The sequence below is a fragment of the Balearica regulorum genome, chromosome 1, assembly GCF_011004875.1.
Source record: "Balearica regulorum gibbericeps isolate bBalReg1 chromosome 1, bBalReg1.pri, whole genome shotgun sequence".
Lineage (NCBI taxonomy): Eukaryota > Metazoa > Chordata > Aves > Gruiformes > Gruidae > Balearica > Balearica regulorum.
Genome location: NC_046184.1, coordinates 194,388,500 through 194,410,593, shown reverse-complemented (window position 1 = coordinate 194,410,593; position 22,094 = coordinate 194,388,500). Strand labels below are relative to the sequence as shown.

The window sequence follows — 22,094 nt, the reverse complement described above, 5'->3', positions numbered from 1 at the left end:
TTTTTAAGTGAGCATTTTGTAAGCACTGGTGATGCAAAAAGCTTAGATAGTTTTGTTGAAAAATGATAGTTTCAAGTATTACATGCAAAATTGTCTTTGCTGATCTTTACTGCTTATCTCTAACACGTATTCATATCATGGGAGTTTCCAAATACAGAGTATACAATTAAAGGCAGCACTTCAAACAAAAAACAAGGATGTTTAACTTAGTGATTAAAAATGGAAATGTTATTATTGAGAGTCCATTCTTCTGAAATTTTCTGATGTTTTTTTATAGCCCAGAAAGCTATGAGCCCTTTCAGATTAATCAAAACTTTCTTTATTCATATTTTGTGGTTGTAGGCTTTGGCTCCAAATTCAGCCTACCTATTCATCCAAGATTTGGAAGACATTTCTGTAGAATGTATTATAGCTACAGAGACTCAAGCAGAGTCAATTCATAATATAAAAGGGCCTCTTTGGCATTTCTGAATTGGGTGGGCAAGAAAATAAATAAAAATAAAATAGTGCCTTGAGGCTGGAAAACATTTTTAAGATTTTTTTTAAAACTTTTAAGTGTATCTCCAGGGTAAATAGATTGCTATGGCATCTATTACTCAGAAGCAATTTCACTTTATTATATTTTTTAACCTTGTCTTTGCCAGTCCTGAACCTTTGGTATATAATGAAAATGTCTACCATTGAGTATAAGTATATTTTATATAGTGGCTGCCACAGCAACGATGTTGAAAATACTGCATAAAATGAAATAGTAAGATTTGTAAGGATATTAGAACTAAGTGGCATAAAATAGGCAAGTTGGTTACAGAAGATGAGAAGAAATTTTCTATTGCATAGAGAAAAAATGCTGTTTTCAAAGGCCACCTGAAGCATCTATGTGTAGTTCAGCTGTCTTTGAATTTACTCAGCAGTGTCTTCCTGACAATGTCAATTGTTACACCCATCATGCAAGCAATCATCTTTATCATTTTATATTTTAGGAGCACTTAGACACCAAAAAACATATTTGTATCTGGCCCTTCATCTTTATCGAGTTCCTTATCTATTCTGTACTCATCACTGGTAGTAAAGTAAATAGTAATAACTTCTACTTTGAGTTTTCTCCAATCTCCAAACCTCAAATATAATTTTCTGTGGTTATTGCCATTCACTACAGGGGTACAATGAGTTGCTCTGATGTGGGCACCCCACTCCCAGAGCAGGGGAGTATGTGCAGAGACACTTGGCTTCACGGGGTCAGCTTGGGTCCAGCCAGGCTGAGCTGTCGCTGCAGGCAGCGTCAGTGGCAGTGCCGCGCTTGGAAACAGTCGAGGAAAAAGCAAGAGCAGCAACGTGAACAGGGGGACGAAGAAGAGGCAGAGACAGCTGCAGTAGCAGCTGCTGCTTGGCAAGAGTGCGAGGAGAAGGGAAGTGGCAAGAGCAGCAGTAGGTGCAGGATGGGATGAAGGGAAGAGAAAGGCCTGTTAAAGCCCTAGACGGGAGAAATTGAGAAGTTAAGGCAGCAGAACCCTTCCTGGCTTTTGCTAGGTGTCCTTGGCTGATCTCCATCCCAGGCCAGCCTTCTGCTGCAACCAAGTCTGCACAGCCTGTGGATGGTTTCTTTTCATGAACCATGATTTGGCAAACCCTGGTCTAGTCACCTGTAAGGGGGCAAGAGATGAGTTGTATTGCCTTCTCAAAATGGAAGCATCTTCACTAACTCAGAAACTGAAGCATTTGTGAGGTGTTTGTGCTTCCAGAGATAGGTAACAGGTGATGAGGACATTTTCAGGATTGCATTTCCAGACCTGGGTTCCCAGAGCATGTTTTGTCTCATTTAATTGTGTCCACCTTACAGATAAGCATATGATGAGGAATCCCATTCTTCATTTCTGCCAGAGAAACTGAATGCATTTCTGCAGGGTTTTAGATACTGCTCTGAAAGCCAAGCATTGCAATGTTGGGCACAGGAACACAAAGCTTCTGGATGCCAAAGCCCTTTTTATTGAAACAGGCCTTAAGAAACTTCTCTGTGGTAACACAAGTCTTCTGTAACAGAATTAGAAATTTAATTAAAAAAAAGGTGGTGTGTTGTTTGGGGTTTTTTTCTGAACTGCACTAATTCTCAGTACATTGATTTATCCAGGACCGATGAAAACTTTTAAGAATCCTTTTCCTTTTAAATAAGTTGAACACTACTTTTGAAATATTATCTGCTGTCAGATAATCAGTGTGCACTAATAGACAAAGTATTGTCCTCTCATGAGACACAGCTAGGTAGGGTAGCACTGAGTTACTGATTGAGAGGGAGGACTGTGGCAGGGGTGGTGTCCTGTGTCTGTTTCTGGACTACAAGATTTTACTGTGTCTGTTCATTACCAATAATCTGTTATAAAGTTCTAATTAATAGTTGTTGTGCCTTTAATGTAACCTGGAGGAGTCATTTTAGACATTAGAGGTAACAATGAAAAATATTGATGACTGTCGTGGATAAATCAGTGACTCGGTAGAAAACATTTTGTTGATTTTTCTATTTGGTAGGTAGTCAGGGGATACTGTGATCACCCTGCAGCCAGCCTCCTTGCCAGCTGGCATTACAAGTGGATCAGCATAATTAATTTCAAAATCAGTCAGCAGCATATACTGGACAACATTTTCTCCAGAGAGAAACATTAAATAATAGAAAACTTTGGACCACCTCAAGTCTTTCCATTGCATTATCTCAGCAGCTTTACAGATTTCTTTGTTCTGCATCTCACATCCCCTGGCAGTGATGGTATTTTGCCTGATATACTAACAGATGCTGATGAGTGTAATAGTTTGCTGAAAGCTGAACAGAAAATCTCATGCTGACCTGCTGGGAGAGCCCCAATCTTGCAGCTGTAGGAGAAGAAAGATGCATGATTTATAGAAGAATAAGCTCTGGTGCATTTCAGACACCAGCAACAGTAGTACAATTCAGTGCAGAATCATGACGGTGACATGTTTTTCAGAGTGTCATCTGTCTTCAAGTACTGTTTATTTTCACTATGGTTTAGGAGATTTGTATACTGTTGTGTATATCTAGAATACTGGACTAGGTACTTCTACATGCCTCAGAAATTGAGCCTTCTTGGCAAAAAAGTCATAAAGGTGAATGGCTGCTCACACGTGGGGACTCAGATTTCTGAGTTGGGCAATTCTCCTGGACCTTCCCAAGTACTCTGAGAACATGTTCTGAAAATTTGCTTTCATTACAAAAATGCCTTTTTTCTCTTTTCGGAGTAATACAGCCATTTTTTCCACAATTATCTTCCTTAAAAATGAACTCAATTATATTTGTTTATTCTAAAATCACCTTTCCTTCAGTTTGCACTGCATGATGCCCTATATCTACAGAGATGTTTGTATTGTCTGATAGTATTATAACAAGGAGGTACATCCTGTAGCTAAATAGAGCTCCTTATGTATTAGAGGAAATACCAGGTGCCTTTTAGGATTTTGAAATAATTTATTGTCAGTGTGAGTACCAAATAACTCAGGTGTACTAAATGGTTAATCCTTTTCTTTCTTGGAGACACTAAAGACACTCTGCCAGTATTAGGTCATATGTACACAGAGGTCTCTTTTGCATATGAAACAAACAGTATCTCCAGCATGAAAATGATCAGGAGGCAAATTATGTGAGTAAAAATCTAAGAGAAAAATAATAGTAGAGTTGATTGATAGAATATATCATAGTATTGATATTAAGTAATACTTTTTTTTTTTTTAGGAGAAGCCACTGACCAAATCTCTGCAACGAGGAGAAGACCCTCAGTTTGATCAAGTAAGACAGTTGAAATTATATTATTTCCATTCCTGAGGCTATAAGACAAATACCTGGAAGGCAGTCTAGTGTCATACTATCGTTGAATACTGCAAAAGCAATATCTCTCAATGTACTTCCATAGAATGATGGGTGCTTTGCCTAACCATTCTTGGTTTGAAATTAGGAGGATTTTTCCACTGTTTTCAAGGTCAATGTTTTGTATTAGGCACATGTATTATTTCCTGGCTGTTTCCCCTGATGGAGGTTTCGAAGCAAACTTTGTATCTTTTCAGAATATCTGATTTTTGAAACAGGCGCATGGCCCCTAATCTTTCTTTTATGGGGTTTCTCTTATGGTTAATACGAGAGCCTTTAGAATCATTGTCATTGCTGTCAGTCTCATCAGCCTATTTTGTCTCTGTAGCTGTGACCCAGCATGACTTACACGTATGCTGCACTTCACATAGGCTGAGCCAACCTGTTGTATTTAAAATTAAGCATAAATTCCGTTGTCAGGATAAATTCCTGTATATGATAAGGTAAACAATAATTCGAGAAAAATGGTTGGCAGGTAAAAAGAATTAAAAACTAAAATAGAATTTATATCATTAATTAAATTTCATTTAATAAAACAGTAAAATTGTAATCAATAAAATGAAAATTATATCTGACATTAGAATAATGAATTGATTATGTAAAGGAAATGGGACAAGTGTGAAAATAAAACCACAGCAATATGCGCACTTTTTAATGAAGGTACAAGAAAATTAATTTTTGTCAGCAGTCTGTTTCTAAAAAAAAAAAAAGTATCTATAAAAAAATTCCTACATAAATAACCTGTTTTGAAATGAAGAAAGATAGGTGCTAAAGAGTTTAAGTTTTATAAAATATGCCAAAACTCACAAAACTCACTCACAGCAAAGAGGAGGGATCAACTGAAGGTGTATCATAAGCAACAAAGGTATTTGGTGCTCCGGTATTCCTGCCTTAGCTGCCATTGCTGTCACCATAGCTGCTACCTCCATGGCTGCCCGCACCACTGTGCTGCCAGCGCTGCCAGAAATACAGGACAGAAAGACATAGCAGAAGCAGCAGCACCAGCAGCAACTCTGAAAGCAACTGTGGCTAAGGCCATAAGCTGCAGGTACCGTATTGATTAACTTGACTTTGGGAGAGGAGATAGGTATGAGCAGGACTTCTGAACCTCAAATGAATTTAACACATGTATTGTGTTTTCTGGGACATTAGATACATTGCACCAGAAGCAAAGATGCTTTGTGAGACCCCACTGGCTTTCACAAAGGCTCACTTCATAATTTTAACTTGACAAAGTGACACTCTCTAGGTTGTTCTGTAGCTGCTTTTCAGGGAGAAGTAGCCTGCCCGGAGGGCTGTTCAGAGCTGGAGGCAAACGGTAGGGCTTCTGTGTTGTAATGGGGAGCTCCCTGTCTGCCTTGCTGACCACAGAGAGACCCCACAGAGGAGCCAGCCACTGTAGGCTAAAGGAGGCTGCTTTGTGAGTACTCCCTACCTGCCTAATGAAATTTTTTGTGGTATTCTGACCTTAATTTTATATATTTTTTTTCCTTCCTGTGGGAAGAGTGTCACACACAAATGGGAAAGAAAAACAAATTAAGCCACCCATATGCAAACTTTGTGATACTGTTCCTGCAGTGTATTAAACAAACACATAATGGGTGGCCGTGATGTGATTAAATATTCATGGTTAAGCAAATTGTGGTGCTTTACAAGGAAGAATTAGAAGACTTATGCTTCTCCTAGTTATTGGTAAGTAGACAGAAAATTGAACAATTAAGTCAATTAGTTGGAACAGCAAATGCTTCCTAGAGTGAAACAACTGTGTATTTCCTACTGTAGCGATTTACTCTGAATGTTGGGGGGGCGGGGGGGGGGGGAACAGATGCAGACAAAAGCAAAGGCAAATTTTGTTACACGCAGCATTCATGTATATTTCTACCTATGTATAGAGTTGATAGAAAAGTAGACCTGCCTTAGATGTCCTGTCAGAAAACCTTGGTTTCAGTTCCTTGAAATTTTCCAGACAAACTATTCAGACTGAAATTTTCAGACTATCTGTCTGCCTCAGCCTGAGTTGTTGGCAGTCTTACCCTTTTCAGATTTCAAGTTGTTTTCTGCTTGAACAGTATGATCATTTTGAGATATTCTAGCGCTCCTGGGATTGATGTACGCCTGTGACTGGGAGATGGGACCTGAACCTGGCTGACGAGCCTGTTTTCAAGAACATGGTTCATACTTACCAAAATCATTTTAGTTTGTCTAAATTGCAGTTAGATTTTCATTCAAAAATTTGTAATACACAGTAGAGATTTGATAGAACTCAGCTAGAGCAGAGATAGAAAGATAGTCTTTCTTTACTTGACATGTTTCACTCAGTTGATTAGGTCAGTACACCTCACTATTACAAAGCTGCTTTGCAAACGATAACATGAAAGTACTATAAAGTTGTCATGAAAGTGTGGATAATTTTGCTGATATTAAAAATGAAGGTGTGGTCTACTTGGACAACTCTCAAGATGATGATTCCATATGATACTAAAATCCAAGTAAGAAGGCAGGTGCTTTTAAGTCAAACTATTTAATTTTTATTTTTTAAGTTAACTCAAATATTTAAAAAGTCTATGGGATAAAGGAAGACCAGGTGGATAATCCCTTGCTTCTCCCTTCCAGGTAAGGTGTGGAAAACTTTGGTGTTATTCCTGGAACACATAAAGTCATCTAGCAAAAAGAGGAAAGGCCACACATGATATTTTTGACATTTTTGCTACAGAAGTTAAAGAGGAAAAGAGGGAGAACCTCCATGAACAAACGTTTTCAAGGGGTGTCTAATAATTTTGACTTTCAGTTTTAAGGCATCAAAGGTGACACACTGTCAAAGGAACCTAACTTTCTTCTTCTAACTTTATCAAAATTATCTCTGTTCAATTTCAATGAAATTGAGAGGTGATGCTGAAGTGACCAGGTCACTGGTCACTTTAAAATATCTGAGCTACGTATTCTAATTGTAAATTAAAAAGCAGCAAAAGTAAGCCATGACCTGATTTAAAATTTACCTTTTGCAAGGCAGTTTCAGAGGTGGGAGAAAAACAGCCAACCCCGCCCCCCCCTTTACTGTCACTTAACAATGAGCAGCATGGAACTTCAGTTACTCAGAGTAATCAGCATCAAGTTTTAACATTGAAACCCCTGAACCATTTAAAATTATTATGAAAGCATTGATTACTTCCCCTGAGCAGCTTTATCTCTGGCTCTCTTAGAACCAGCATTTTGTCCTGCCTGTTCTCAAACACCGTTTTAGGAATGCTAGTTGTGATGGTGGTGATGGATCCAGCTCCTGGGGACCTGATTGTGCACAGGCAGAGCTGTTTCTTTCCATATGGATGTGGTGTCAGTGCCTCCAGTTAGGCAGACAGGATTGTCCTGTGGGCTCTGTCTGGCTGCCAATTGCATCACCCTCCTCAAACTCATAACAGTATCTTGAGCAATGTATGAAGTAATCTTACTTATCCTGACTTGCAGAATGTGTCTTTTACCCAAACAAACTGGATTCCTTACACTGACTGTATTTTCCTTTTTAGGTGTAGATGTGTATAAAGAAAATATATACAGGAAATTATGTAGTTTCTTCATAGGGTTTTAAATATCTTTATAGTATATTTAAAATCATGATTTGAAAGTTGTTGATTAGAAAACTCTAGTTGCCTACTGGCAAAGAGCATTAGCGTGCTGTCACCAATTACAGACATGTTATTAAACATAGTACTACCAAACTATGACTTAAACTTCCTATTACAGGAAATCTTAAGGTTGCAGTACATGAAAAGATCAAAAGCTAGGGTGAGACAAATCATAATTATCCAAGAGGCTTATCCTCACCCAAGGAAACATTTTTATTAGTCTTTTCTCAGCCCCTACTAAATTATCTTCTGTTCTTATCATGGTATATAAATGTTCTGTGAACTGACAACACTAGAGGCAGAAAAAGGGCACTGTGTAATCTTGGACCAACCTGCACACATTTTTCCATATGAAAATATGAAATGAATGTAATGTTTTGGCCATGGAAGTGAAAACTTAACAGCAAGGCTTAGTTTTTGTATGAAACTGTCTATATGAGGTGCCTGTTGAGGGAGTTTCAGCATAAACTGCACAAAAATTTGTGCTCATTTTAATTATACTTCTGTCTTCTTAGAAATGCAGTAGGTTGGAGAATACAGACTGGAAAGAAAAAACATTTAATTTTTTATATACTTTTAGGAGATGGAAAAAAATAGGTCAAGCTAAAAAAAAGGAAAATAAAAATGAATAATAATAAGAACTATGGAAAATACAAATGTAAATAAATAAGACACTAAGCAACACACTAATGATTGTGTCTTTTTCATAACAGTCTAAATGTGGTAAATGGCATGCTGATAATTATTCCCATCCAATATATATTTGTTAGATGTAGTAACTGAATAATGGTATCGTCATCATTGCAGTAGCACTGCAATTGGCCCCTTTTGTGTTTTCCCTTTCCCTGTGTTTTACGCGTTGTCCTTCTTCACCAGCAGAAGGGCACAGGGTGGAGGAAGCATAAGAAATGGTGGTGATGGGGTCATAGAACAACCCTTGGCTCCTGATCAGAGGTTTAGGTTCAAGCAGTGTGTAAAGAAGTATATCCGAAGGCAAAATTAAAGGTAACACGTTCGGAACTTGCTACACACTAGAAATAAATGCAAACTGTTATCCTGGCAGTAAAATAGCTATAAACATTACTAATGTATGAGCAAGCTAGGTGAAATTACCCATCTACAAAATTATGGTATAAACCCCCCCTGTTTTTTACTCACAAAACCGAGGGCATAAATGAAAACTAGTGAGTCCAACTTAATAGTTACCAATTTTAACCCTTCCTAGGGAGATTTAACTTCATAGCACTGTCCAAAAAAATGCTTAGAACAAAGATGTGAATGAAAGGAGAGCTATGCAAACACAACTGCACTACTTGCTCCTAATGTTTCATTTTACAGATTTTTCAATGCGAGTTGACTTGTCTAGAAATCTGTCGTTAGCAGAAAAAAAATGTTTTGTCTCAGAGAGTCCAACAGAATTAGAGCATGTAGCTGCTTTGATTACAGCTTAGGGCATTTCCTCCCTCCACCTTCCCTCTGCCTCTGTCTAGAGTATTTGGAATAGGAATTGTTAACTTTCTCTTCTTAATTTCATATATTGCATATGAAATCCTGGGCATACTGTGGTCTGTGAGTTTTGCTGTTGATTTCAAGGACCAAGGATTTCATTGCAGCTGTTCTTTTCCTTGAACCTGTATTGTTTGTAGTTATGGGCCTTTTTTATAGACATGCATGAAGTAGAAAAAAACATAGTGAAGAGAAGACATTATTGCATGGCTACGGCTATCCTAAATATAGCTAAGACAATGTTCATCAAGTCCTGCTTTCAGTAGCATTGGTAGTTAGTGTAAAATCTCACTCCTCATGTCCATTATTTGGAATCTACACAACAACAATTTGAAGACAGACTATGCAGACACTGTGAAAATAATAGATTTACAAAAAATAAACTAACACTATGCAAAAATGAAGTACTGCAATTCTGCATTATTAAAATGGCAACCAAATGCACATCTAACATCCATAATCACATATATGGTGTATGAAAAAAATGCAGAGCCAAGAAATTAATGATAGTGTTGGAAACTGAATGCAGTTTTGAATATATTTACTGTTAAAGCACATCATAGAAATTCATATGTGAAATAAAAAAAGTAATCAGCATCTATCGATTAGTGGAAACATTTTTTATATTTGTATTTTGACAATATAGCAAGACTTTTATCATAGTATATAAACTGTAGCAAACTATCTGGGCAGAATTTCATTAAATTTACATATTAGCCAAAAATAAATATTAAGCCTTTACATAAAGTATATTTAATCTCTGTGAACACAAGTTTTAAACAGCTCCCTACTTGTGCAGCTTTCTTATCCTTAAGCTATACAGTAGGTAGTTCATTTATGATGGAAGAACATGATCATTTGTCCAACAAGGACATATTTGTACATCTGTGCACTCCCTTTCAGGAGCAGCACAGAGCTGGAATTCATCTCACTCCTGGAGTTACTTCCAGTAAATGAAAGGGTTGAGTAACCAACACACTGGCTAGACTTCCCTCCCTTCCTGTTCCCTCAGAGCCAGGTCTTTGCCCAGTCCACCCTTCCTTCCTGTCTTAAAAGTGCAATGACAGAAAGATTAAAAAAAAAAAAAAAAGCTATATTGACCTTTTATCCCTACTAAAGACACACACTGTAATTTCAGCAGAGAAAGTGTGGCTTGAAGAGATTTAACAGGAATCACTTTGACTTTTTGTGGTGAGTGAAATTGTGTAGCTGGGATTTAGAGAACAGCATTAATATATATGTCGGTGAACGTGCAGGAAGACTTACTTGAAACATCTTTTCACTTACAGTTAAATATTGTGATCTCTTAAAAGATATTCAGGTCTCTTTGGGCATAGACCTTTTAGTAGGGCCTGTAGCGATAGGACAAGGGGCAATGGTTTTAAACTAAAAGAGGGTAGATTCAGACTAGATATAAGGAAGAAATTCTTTACGATGAGAGTGGTGAAACACTGGCACAGGTTGCCCAGAGAGGTGGTAGATGCCCTACCCCTGGAAACATTCAAGGTCAGGTTGGACGAGGCTCTGAGCAACCTGGTATGGTTGAAGATGTCCCTGCTCATTGCAGGGAAGGTTGGACTAGATGACCTTTAAAGGTCTCTTCCAACCCAAACCATTCCATAATCCTATGATTCTATTCTAGTCTTGCCCAGCAAACCCTTTTTCACTGCATCTCAAAATTAACAACTGGTGTTATGCCAGCTTCAGAAAAACTTCTGGAAAACAACAGAGAAGCGATTGAAATGTCTAAGTGCCCTGAGTTGGTAGTGAGTAGTTTGCACTGAGACTAGGTGATTTATGTTTTCTAAGTATTTATCTGAAGTCTTCCACTCGAAAGCTTTGGTATAATTGAGCATGGGCTGCTGTAGTAATTCTTCATGAAAGGTCTGTCACTGCTGCAAGCAGTGCCTTCATGCCACGTTCCACAGCAACTTGTTTCATATTTCAGGTAATAAAATATATTGGAAACACTGGATTGAAAGCTTTCCTAAATTAGTACTTTTATAGAAACTTCTATTTTTACAGGGGCAGTTGTTACAACTTTCTAATGCTCCGTGTTTAATTTTAGGCCATAATACCTGAATAGTAATACTTTACCCTCAATGTGTCTCACCAACTTTAGACCACAACATCACTGTGAATCAGTTAAATTCTGAGGCTGAAAAACTGCAAAAGACTTCAGAGTTATTGATCTAAATTAACTGTCATCCACAAAAGTTCTCATTTAAGGCTTTAGTAACATTTAGGAATTGTGAGGTGCTGGGTCCCCAGTTTTGCTCTTGTCTTAGTCACAGAGTTCACACAAGTTTGGTCTTACATGAGATTAAACTCCACTGGTGTTGTTCCACAAGCACTGAAACGTGCTGGTTCAAATTTAAGCAGGTGGATAAACCTGACAGAGTTAATGACATAATCAGTGTACTTGACATGAAGTACGTACTTCAGCACTTCGCACCTGGTACTCAGCAGTGTGCAGTATCAAGCCCTGCATGATCTTGAGGTAGTCACAAATTTCAAGATCAGTATTTTATTCCTGTTTTAGATAGTAGTTTTCTGTTTTCTTAGAATGTGCACAAATGCTGTAGCTGTGAACATTCAGTTGCAATACATATATAATCCTCTTGTATAATAATGGGGTTTTTTTTCACCCTAGCTTTTGATCTTTTCATGTTTTGCAGCTTTATGGTTTCCTGTAATAGGAAGTTTAAGTCATAGTTCAGTAGTAACACGTTCGGTAACATTTCTGTAATTGGTGACACAGTTTATACTGAGTGAGCAGTAATCTTCTTTCTAGTATGCCACTAGAGCTGTTTAATCAGGAACTTTTAAGGATTTATTTTAAACTATGTTTTATGTATTTGTGCACACAAAGACACAGGAAACTATAAATATTTTTTCTATATATAAAAGAGAAGTCTAAGGTATCAGGTGTGTGAGCCTAATAGTAAGATGAATGCATCTGCATGTTTAGTTGATTAAGATTATTGCAGAGCTTGTGGGGTTTCTCAGTATATTCTGAATTTCAGGAGGGGCATCCAGCAGTCAGATACAACCCATGAAGACAGTACCTCTGATTCATCACTTTTTCATTCCTTATACTGTGCTCAAACTGAAATCAACGTTATGTAACAAATAAAAACAAGTGCCTTGAAGAACTAGATAGTTTTCTGGTGTGTTGTAAGCTGTGATACACAATTTTAATGCATTTTATTATCATCAATGGAAAGATACTATCGACATGCAGCCCATTGTTGTACTTCTGCTCATGCTTCAGCAGGAAATGCAGAATATTAAGTCACTGCTTGTACCATGGATCTCAAAAATGAGATGAAAACAAGAACATGTCTAACCATTGAATTAGTCCTTTTTTTTTGTAGAGGAAGGGAAACTTGAGCACCAGTTAATTTGTTGTATTTTTCCCCATAGGTAATAAGCTCAATGAGCTCACTTTCAGAATATTGTCTACCCTCTATCCTGCGCACTTTGTTTGATTGGTATAAAAGACAGAATGGCATAGAAGATGAATCTCATGAGTACAGACCAAGAACAAGCACTAAATCCAAAAGGTATGATTTTGGATATGCATACATACATTATTGAGAGATTCTAAGGTAAAATGTATTACATTTCCCCCATCAGCTTTTGTGAGGTTACAGTTGCTTCAAAGTTGTTGTCATCTTTTTCTGCTTGTTCCTGGAACTCTTCTCTCAGCTTCTAGCTGGATGGAGTAATTTTGTCTTTAAAATTATGCTCCTGATAGTTCAGATGATTGTTTCTTTCTGCTGTTTTGGATGCTGTAATATCATTTAAATAGTAATTTGTGTTAACTGTGTTTGTCATCTTTACTCATGTGAGCAGACAATAATTCTGTGACCCTTGGAAGGATTTTTTTTATACAGCCTTCTGCTTAGTCATAGAAATTTCCCATACAGCTATCCTCAATCCAAAAAGTTGTGAATCAGTCAAAGAGCTTTAGCAACATTGACTTAGCTCTTAAAACAAACAAGCAAACAAAAATAAAGACCCCAAAACAAATATATTGATCTCTTATGATGTCAGTAGTTCCTCAGAAACAGATTGGTCTTAGTTTATATTATATTGAGGTCTGACAGTTTGGTACAGGTATATTCTTCAAACTTACTTACATTTTTTTTCTGAATACTTTGGTACTACATTTACACATCTTAATGAAGCAGGAGAATCAACCCTGGCAAACCTGGTGTTTGGAAATGCATAGGCAATTCTTCACCTTAGGATTACATTATAATCCAGTAACTACTGAAGGCAATAGTTGCCAGAACCAAGGGGTAGGAGCTACTTTTAGATATCAAGGTTAACATGAACCTGAATCAGAATCTTCCAGACACTTTATGTCAGTAGAAGGAGGCAATATGAAGGCATGATTCATCAACTAGATGTCTGCTTTTGCACAAGATGAATCCTTGTGCCACTTTCTCTTGACTTGTTACAGGACCACCTACTTGTAAATAGATGTCTTCAGAAACTTCACCCAAAATTTAGTTGAAAGTCAGCTTAGCAGTGAACCAAGGCCACTCTGTCAATTTATAGTGTTACAGAAAGAACATATAACCAGTCCTTTCTCCAGTTAATGTGAAACCAAGAAAACCAAAATGCAAATAATTTATTTCATCACTGATCAAGCAGAACTCTTAAATTCATGTTTTATTATAAGCACATAAGTACATTTGGGTTGCAAGGGACATTAATGATCATCTACTTCCAACCCCGCTACCATGAGCAGATAACATTTATTTGTGCTGAATTTCTGCAAACAAAAATATCACTGAAATGAGTGGTAACTGCTTCAAACGGACTGCAGAACTGTCCCTTTAACATTTAATTTTACAAAAAGCATTGTATATTTCATGTTATCTTTTCAGTACTTTGAAACTGTGATCAGGTTATCTAAATGGATATTTTTAAATTTGTATTGCAAGCTCCTCACCTCAGACAGCTCATCTGTGTTGTTCTGCACAAGGAATGCATTTGAATGTTTGACAAATGATGCCAAAGTTAAAAAAGAGAATGTAGTTTGGTTATGAATTCTCCATTGGTACTTTTAAGAAATTTTTCAAAATCCGTCATGAGTCTAAATATGAATTGGATAGCACAAAATAATTTATTACATTTGCCTCCAAAGTGTAATTGAGAACTCTCTAAATGGTGCCATCAGCAATGAAATTGAAAAGAAATTAATTTGTTAGAATACAGAATCCAAAAGTTTCCTTGATTTTGTTTTGGCGTTTTTCTTGAAAAAGTTTTGTGTTGATCTTAAACTGGAAAAAAGAAGGAGGAAATGGAGAGTGGCATTTAAACATTTCAAAGAAGGTGAAAGTAACAAGTTAGATTTGGTCTATTTATCTCAGATTTTAAGACCAAATGAGTGCATTACTTTCTGAAATGCTGGGCTGCAGTTTAAAAGGAACACAATCTCCTGTTATCTGTATTTGTGTAACTGAAGAAAGCATATAATATGAGTTATGACACATCACCTAAATCTTGTGTTTCCTGGTTTGATTTTGCAGTGATGAACAGCAGAGGGACTATTTAATGGAAAGAAGAGATCTGGCTATTGATTTTATTTTTTCTTTAGTATTAATAGAAGTTTTGAAACAGGTATGGAGTTCTTAAATTATCCATTAACTAATAAATTACAGGAATTACCAATACAACTGAATTTTAGCATTCTTTCTTTTTCCATCTTTAAGAGTCTAATAAAAACATGAGATACATCCTGCGTGCTTGTTCCTTGCTATCTTTCTTGCACGTGTAGGATGGATACATAGTATTCTGTGCTCATACGCACTTCACTTTTTGCCAAGTCTTTGGAGCTAAAGTGTTTCTCTTCAATACTAAATAAACTTTAAATGGCTGGGTCATTTCATCTGTTTTGTTAGCTAGATGCTATTTCAGCTGATACCATATTTCTGTATGGAAGATACCCATGAGTCATACAAGCACTAAGGTATGCAGCTTGAAGTGTAATATATGTGTACTTGTTATGTTTTATTTTGTGTTTTCAGATTCCACTTCATCCTGTAATAGACAGTTTGGTACATGATGTTATTAACTTGGCTTTCAAGCACTTTAAATACAAAGAAGGGTAAGGTCCTTTTTCATACAAAAATTCTATGAAAAAAATTACTTTCTTATTTTTTTAATAGTAGTGGTTTAAGCATTATGCTTTCTCAACCAAGAATTCTTTTTTGTCTCTTGCTAGGTACCTTGGTCCTAACACTGGAAATATGCACATTGTTGCGGATTTGTATGCAGAAGTAATAGGTGTTCTAGCTCAAGCAAAGTAAGCAAAGTTGAAATCATATTTCCCCCATAAATCTCAGAAGTTCTACTTGCTTAGCATGTGAATATTCTGATTTTCTCACTTTCTTAAAAGATAGTGTAGGGATAAATCATTTCAGCTCACTGGCCCTCTATTCATCCAGGTGTTCTAGAGCATAGAACTCTAGGGAATCACAGGCTTTCTGCATCTAGTCTGGTGATACTGAATAAATTCAACTTGACTAAAGCAGCATTATTTTTCTTATCTCAGCAATGACATCTGTGGAAAGCCCAAAGGGCTGAACAGAGCTATTATTATTTTAATTTTTTTCTATATGCTATTTTTTCTTTAGCTGGGCAAACCTAAAAATGGCTATCCTCCAACACAGCAACATTTTTAAGTCTCTCTGCAGTTATTTCAGTTCAGAACTTAATGCAACTGTTTCTGAATCCTTCATCCTGCAGATGAACAAGATCCTGTCCTCTTAGAGCAGATGACATAAACCACTTTGTGGATCAGGTCTTAAAAGTTTGAATCTGAAAGCAGACAGATTCAGAAACTCATGTATCCAGTATAACATCTCATCATGTGCTTGCACCACAAACCAAGCAGAGAGTGAAATTTACTGCCCCAACACAGTGATCTCTGTCTCCTGACTTCTTGGGGCTGCTGAGAGTGAGTCTGCTCTACAAAACCAGTCAACTCTAGCTTGACATACCCAAACCAGTTTGAGTTCCTGGAAATCATATAACTTTCACAAACTTTAGCTAAGGCCTTACAGAGGCTTCTAAATTGGCTGGGTCAAAGACATAGAGGGAAGTGACATCTGATTCCAAAGCTTCAAGTTGATTGTCAAAGCTAGAACATACCTGTTCTCCATAAATACTCTTTTTCTTCTCCAATTCTGAAGGGCCTTGCTAAGATGTTGCTACCACTAAAGGGATTCTTCCTGCCAACCTGTTTCTTTCAACTCTCCTGTGTTCTCTGTCATCAGAGGCGCAAAGTTACATGCTACACCTGCCCAGGAAAATGACATTCTTTTCATTTTGTCTCAAAAAGGACAGGAGGTCCTGTTGGGTGATCCTCCTGTATGTTATTTTTATGAACTGTGTGTCTCAAAGGACACTTCCAATAGATTCATAGGGGGGATCAAAAATGGTCACAGACTCCCCCATCCCAAGTTGTTGTAGTTAATGCTTAAGTCTTACTGTAATTACTATTAGAAAAAACCTGAAGGGAGGAACAGCCTATCTGAATATTTTCGTGGTTATCATTTAAGCATTTTATTTTGAAAACATTGCAGGTACTTCCAAGAAAACTATCTTTCATCTTGGATTTTTGAAAAAAAACATGTGAGGGGGTTATTCTAATGATATTGTTAGCTCTTATGTAAAAGAGGGGCGTGGTAAGAAAATAGTTGGAAAGATGTGGTTATCTAAAGGGACTGAGATCAGGCTGTACGCTTTGTTTTCTTCTCTGAGTTTATCAGAAGTGAAAGAAAACTAAACAAAAAAAAATCCATTCACATACTGACTAAATGGTATTTTACAACCAAAGTTGAATCTTCTTTAGGTTTTTCCCCATTTACATACCGTACAACACATTTCAAATATGAATGTGTACTTTTTTGTAACTAACCAATGTGAATTCATAGATTTCCTGCTGTAAAGAAGAAATTTATGGCAGAGTTAAAAGAGTTACGGCATAAAGAACAAAGCCCGTACATAGTTCAAAGCATTATCAGTCTTATAATGGGAATGAAATTCTTTCGCATTAAGATGTATCCTGTGGAGGACTTTGAAGCTTCTCTTCAGTTTATGCAGGTAAAATTCTTAAATATATAACTGTGGTTCCCAGACCTTTTAGAATGGGCTCCCCTTCATCTTTCCTGTAATACTCCAGGAGATTTTCCATCTGTCGTTCCCACATAAATGTATGTGCAGCTACTTTCTGCTTGTTCTGAACCTCAGTGCTCCAGTCTCTGATCTCTGGAGCGTATCATTCCATACCAATTTCTCATCAGCTGTCTATCCCTAGTCCCCACATCTCACCTTTCAACAAAAAGAGGTTTCTTTCTGTAGACTCCAGACCTTCCACCTTGCCATCCCACAGATGTTCCTTGCCCTGTGTCCCTGCCTAGCTATGTCTCCCTAGCTGCACACTGCCTCCAAAATGAATCTTCCACCACTGACATCATTGCCAGAGAGTAGAGGAACTTCTGATGGAGAAAAACAGAGAGGAAGAGACAAAGAATTGAGGCAAAAGCCGGATGGAATTTCCCTTGGATGTGTTGTCCCCTTCCACCACACCTTCACCCCCCTTCCTGTAGGGTACATTCTGTACCTACTCGGTTTAGAGACCCACGAGTACAGAGCATAGTTTGACTATCATGAATGCTTTAAATTAATAGATTACATCATTTTGTAAAAGGAAAGAAAATATTTTATGTTTAAACATTTTAAAAGTCCACATTCTTGCTGGTAATGTACAATGGGTTCCGTTCCCATCAGCAGGTTTATCTAGCTCAGCCTTTTTATTTCCCTGTTTTTTCTTGGGATCATTCTCATGACTACATGGTTTGTAGCCACTCATCCAGTAAAATACGTGTTTTACATAAACCTCCGTGTAAAGATCAGCATGTTGATGGTGTCAATGGAGTAAAAAATCAATGTTAGATGCCCACAAGTAAGGCTTTGACATTGGAATACAAATACACAGGCATACAGACACACAGAGCCGTTTCTCTACATCCTGAACAGGACGCACATTCTATTTCAGTTTTGCAATGTGTTTTAAACCATATTTAACAACATATTTTAAACATATTTAACAACCCAGAAACAGCTCATTTTTCTTCTTAACTTACGCTTCATTATATGAACACATCTTAGTATGTGTTGATTTAATGTAAGTAAGTTATCCGCCGCTGGCAAGATATCAAAGCAGTGTGTGTTCAGTGCACATGGCTAATAGGAGTGAATGACTCTCTGGCACAGCTTTATGGCACAGCGCTGCTGGGATCCAGCGTTCACTGCTATTGAAATCAGTGGTAAAGCTCCCCATATAGTAGAAGTCAAAATTTGGATGCAAATGATCTCTACTTTCCCTGTCTACAGTATCTCAGCATGAAATTAATTCTTTTATATATTACAATGCATCATAAGATGGGGATAGTAGGGAGAGAGAGACTTCCAAAGGGTGAGCTAATCTCAGGAGCAAGCTCCAGAAGACCCTGTCTTCCACCACGGAGTCAAGAAGCAGCTCAGGAAGGCTACTGCCTTTGGATAGGGGCCTCAGCTGTGCAGCAGAAATGGCTGGAGTGACTGAAGCCATGCGGTGCAGAATCCTGATTGCAGCCAGGAAAAATTATGCATGATCTAAAGTATAAACTGCTCTGCATGCATGTGCAGGAAAAAAGGTCAGTGGGGACCTTTCTTGTAAAGTCAGTGGCTGTTTGAGCCTTGGACCCCGAGAGGAAGAAGCAACTGGAGGAACATGATTTGTCGTCCTCAGAGAAGTTGTACAGAAAGACACAAGTGGGTGGATGCTTATCTCCCCTCCCTCACTTCCTGAGCAGCACAGCTGTGTGGAGAGTAGTTCACTGCATGTTTAGGGCAAAAGTACATTTTTACTTTCTCTCTCAATCCCCAGTTGCAGGCTGGAAATTGTGGTGGTTTGCACCTCAGATCTCTTCCCTCACATAGCACGGTTCTATATTGACCCTTAATCTGCAATGGATCCTAGCAGTGAAATTTATCCCAGAATATTTACAGTAAGATTGTTCCTTGCCTTGAGTATCTTACCAAAGAAATACTTTCCTTTTCTGGCCTCTCAGAGCATTGTGTAAAGCAGTCCACATGGGTTATTAATCCTGCTCCTGAAGGTATGCACAGGGTAGGCATGAGGTCAGCCCCTGAGTCCCTTTCCATCCCCAAAACACTGCTGGGCGCAGCTGGAATCAGTGAAGAGTTTGTGGTTGGAGTAACAGATCCTTGATCTTGACTTATACCCTGCTTTGTGCTTGCTGCAAAATGCAGATTTAGGAGTTAATAGACAAATGTTTTTTGTGGAATTTGCAAGATAAAAATAGTCACTGACACTTCATGTGCATACAGCAAACATTTAGAGGTCTTTATTCCAGCTGATATGTAATTTATGTTTCTTGTTTTGTTTTGTTTTAGGAATGTGCACATTACTTCCTTGAAGTTAAAGACAAAGATATCAAGCATGCACTGGCAGGACTGTTTGTTGAAATTCTTGTCCCTGTAGCTGCTGTGAGTTTATTTTTCAGGTTGTTTGCATAATTTCTTTAAATCAGATAAAACAGGTTGTGAAATAGTGTTTTATTAATATGAAATTTTCTTTCAGGCTGTTAAAAATGAAGTGAATGTCCCCTGTCTGAGGAACTTTGTTGAAAGCCTGTATGATACAACACTTGAACTTTCCTCACGAAAGAAGCACTCACTGGTTAGTAACCCTAAAAAAAGCAGAGGTTAAAATTCTTTGTCAGAAATATCTCTGAGCAAGACTCTTGGGAAATTGCAAAGCTTTTTTCTGTGTTCAGCTTTATAACCAATACATTTCTATGCGCAGGGAGGTTATTGTGTTTGCAGAAAATAACCATATTTATTTTATTCAGAATATGATCTAAATCAGTCTGATTCAAACAGATGTTTTCAGCTTCTGGTTCTGTGATTATTAAATGGTTAGGTTTTCTCATACTTGTTATGTGTAAACATTAGGAGGAGAGGAGAAAGAATAGAGTTCACTTCTTGTCAAGCGAGAACAAATGAGGCATGTGGGAACAACTCTTTCACAGGGCTTAAATAATACATTGTAGGAACAAAAAAATGTATAACACATGCCCTTTTAAATCCGTAACTTGGCTACTGTGCAGCTCCCTATTTCATTTTTTTCTTGTGAGATGAACAGTGGCACTGAAGTGTATTTTTGGAAGCATGAGTTGATCTGAATTAAATGAGGATCTGAGTCAGTTTGATGCTGGCCGCCTTAAGCAGTCTGTCTCTCCAACTGGGTCAGCGCACGTCAGCAATGCAGCGTTAGCTAATCCATTTTGAAGTCTTGGACCTTTTAAGTAAAGAAAGTTGTCATTTGTCCGCCCTCATTCTAGGGGAAAGTCAAAAAGGCTTCCCTCTTCCCAGTGCTCTTGGCAAACACCAGTCACTAGCGCCAGTGAATCTGCTGGGAGGAGTGTGCTTGAGCTCTCTGCCACCGTTACACCAATCCCAGGGACAGTCAGAGCATCCCCGGGGGTGCAGTCCTGATCCAGCTTGAATTAGTGGGCATCTTGGGATGGATTTCCGATTTCATTCTGCTTGTGTTTGTGTGGCTCTATTCCACTCTGCTGAGTTAATAAAACATTGTTGAAATTGCAGCAGGATAAGAGCTTTGCTGAACAGTTTTTACACTAAATAGAACTTCCCCAAACTGGTGGCCGTACTTGCCAAAGTCAATACTACGTGCTTGAGAAAGGATTGCACAGCTGGGGCTTTGCGTTTGATTGCTTGTCTACACATACCACACTGGAAGCTACATAGTTAAAAGTGACAAAATAGAATAGATTCCTGTGAGGGTGTGATTAGAAATACAAACATTGCGAGGAGGAGGAGGAGGGGAAAGGCAAACAGTTGGCAGAAATAGCTGCGGTGCATATTTCCAGGCTTCCAGGAAGAAAGCACACTCTTTAGAGTCTGAGGACCTTCCTTTCCAAGCTCAGTGTTTTGTGAATCAGTGCACTCACTGTACAGGCAGGATGGGGGCATTCATCTTGCCTCATTTTCTATCTAAAATTATCTTGCATGAGCTAGTTGTTGAGGTTCTCTTAATAGTGAACGGAGAGAATTTGGAAACTCCAGGAGCTGGTTTGTATTTTCCCTGCTAGGGCTCTTCCTTAGAGGTTGCAACACTCATGGGACGTTACTAAACTCTGTGATCCTGTCAAGTACTCAACTATCATAGACATAAAGTTAATATGGCAAGAAAGTCTTCCATGAGAAGACATCGGTTATCCTCTCCCATATGTATTTGGACATGAAGATTATAAAAATAAAAATAAATGTAAATTTGCCATTTGCTCAAGAAACTAGGTCTAACCTAGCTATAGACAATTTGTGTTATCTATTACAGGAACAGAAGTGAGGTTTATGGTGTATTTATACTTTGAGCTGTGACTGAAGCCAGAATTTTAGGGTTAATTTTGAGAACCATTGGTCTTTAAGATAAAGTTAGTTACCTTATTTTTGACTAATAACTTTAAAGTCCTGATTGAGTATATTAACATGACAACTGAAACAAAAAGATCTTGATGAAATAGCAAAGTCTGTTTCAAAATTAATAGGTGCATTTTAGCTTATTTTTTTTAGTGCAACATTTACAAGATGAGTGTCAAAGTAAGTGTTGACAAAGAGACCAGGTTCCAGTATTTGAACTTCTATCTTTTGCCTTGCTTCTTTTTATTTTTCACTTCACAAGATCTAACTACCAGCAGATCCAGGCATTGCCTGTATTTTAACACAATTCCGTAGAGTGTTTGACATGTCTCTCAGTAAATATTGTGACTGCAGATTTTGAGGACTAATAGGCATCTGAGCATTCACAACTCCCAACAGTCTCTGTGGGTCCTGTTGTTATTATAATAAAGTTTAGTTATTGCCATGCTATCATTTCTCAGTTAACTGACTGAACTTAGCCCTGTGAGTCTGTAAAATTATGGCCCATCTTTGGATTTATTGTACTGCTATAAGTAGGCATTTGGTTATTTTTAGTTCATCCATTAAACATA

At 37.7% G+C, this 22,094-nt stretch overlaps 1 protein-coding gene across 9 annotated transcripts in view; it reads left to right on the top strand.

Annotated features, from left to right (window-relative positions):
- The window catches only part of FRY (FRY microtubule binding protein), a 253,474-nt gene that overhangs the window by 123,047 nt on the left and 108,333 nt on the right, over positions 1-22,094 (top strand). For all 9 annotated transcript variants that reach the window (XM_075742053.1, XM_075742052.1, XM_075742047.1 and 6 more), the window contains 8 exons: positions 3,734-3,787; positions 12,418-12,557; positions 14,538-14,628; positions 15,036-15,115; positions 15,233-15,313; positions 16,947-17,115; positions 19,474-19,566; positions 19,661-19,759. In XM_075742053.1, the coding sequence (XP_075598168.1) occupies positions 3,734-3,787; positions 12,418-12,557; positions 14,538-14,628; positions 15,036-15,115; positions 15,233-15,313; positions 16,947-17,115; positions 19,474-19,566; positions 19,661-19,759 (807 nt within the window). The remainder of the gene's footprint in view (positions 1-3,733; positions 3,788-12,417; positions 12,558-14,537; positions 14,629-15,035; positions 15,116-15,232; positions 15,314-16,946; positions 17,116-19,473; positions 19,567-19,660; positions 19,760-22,094) is intronic.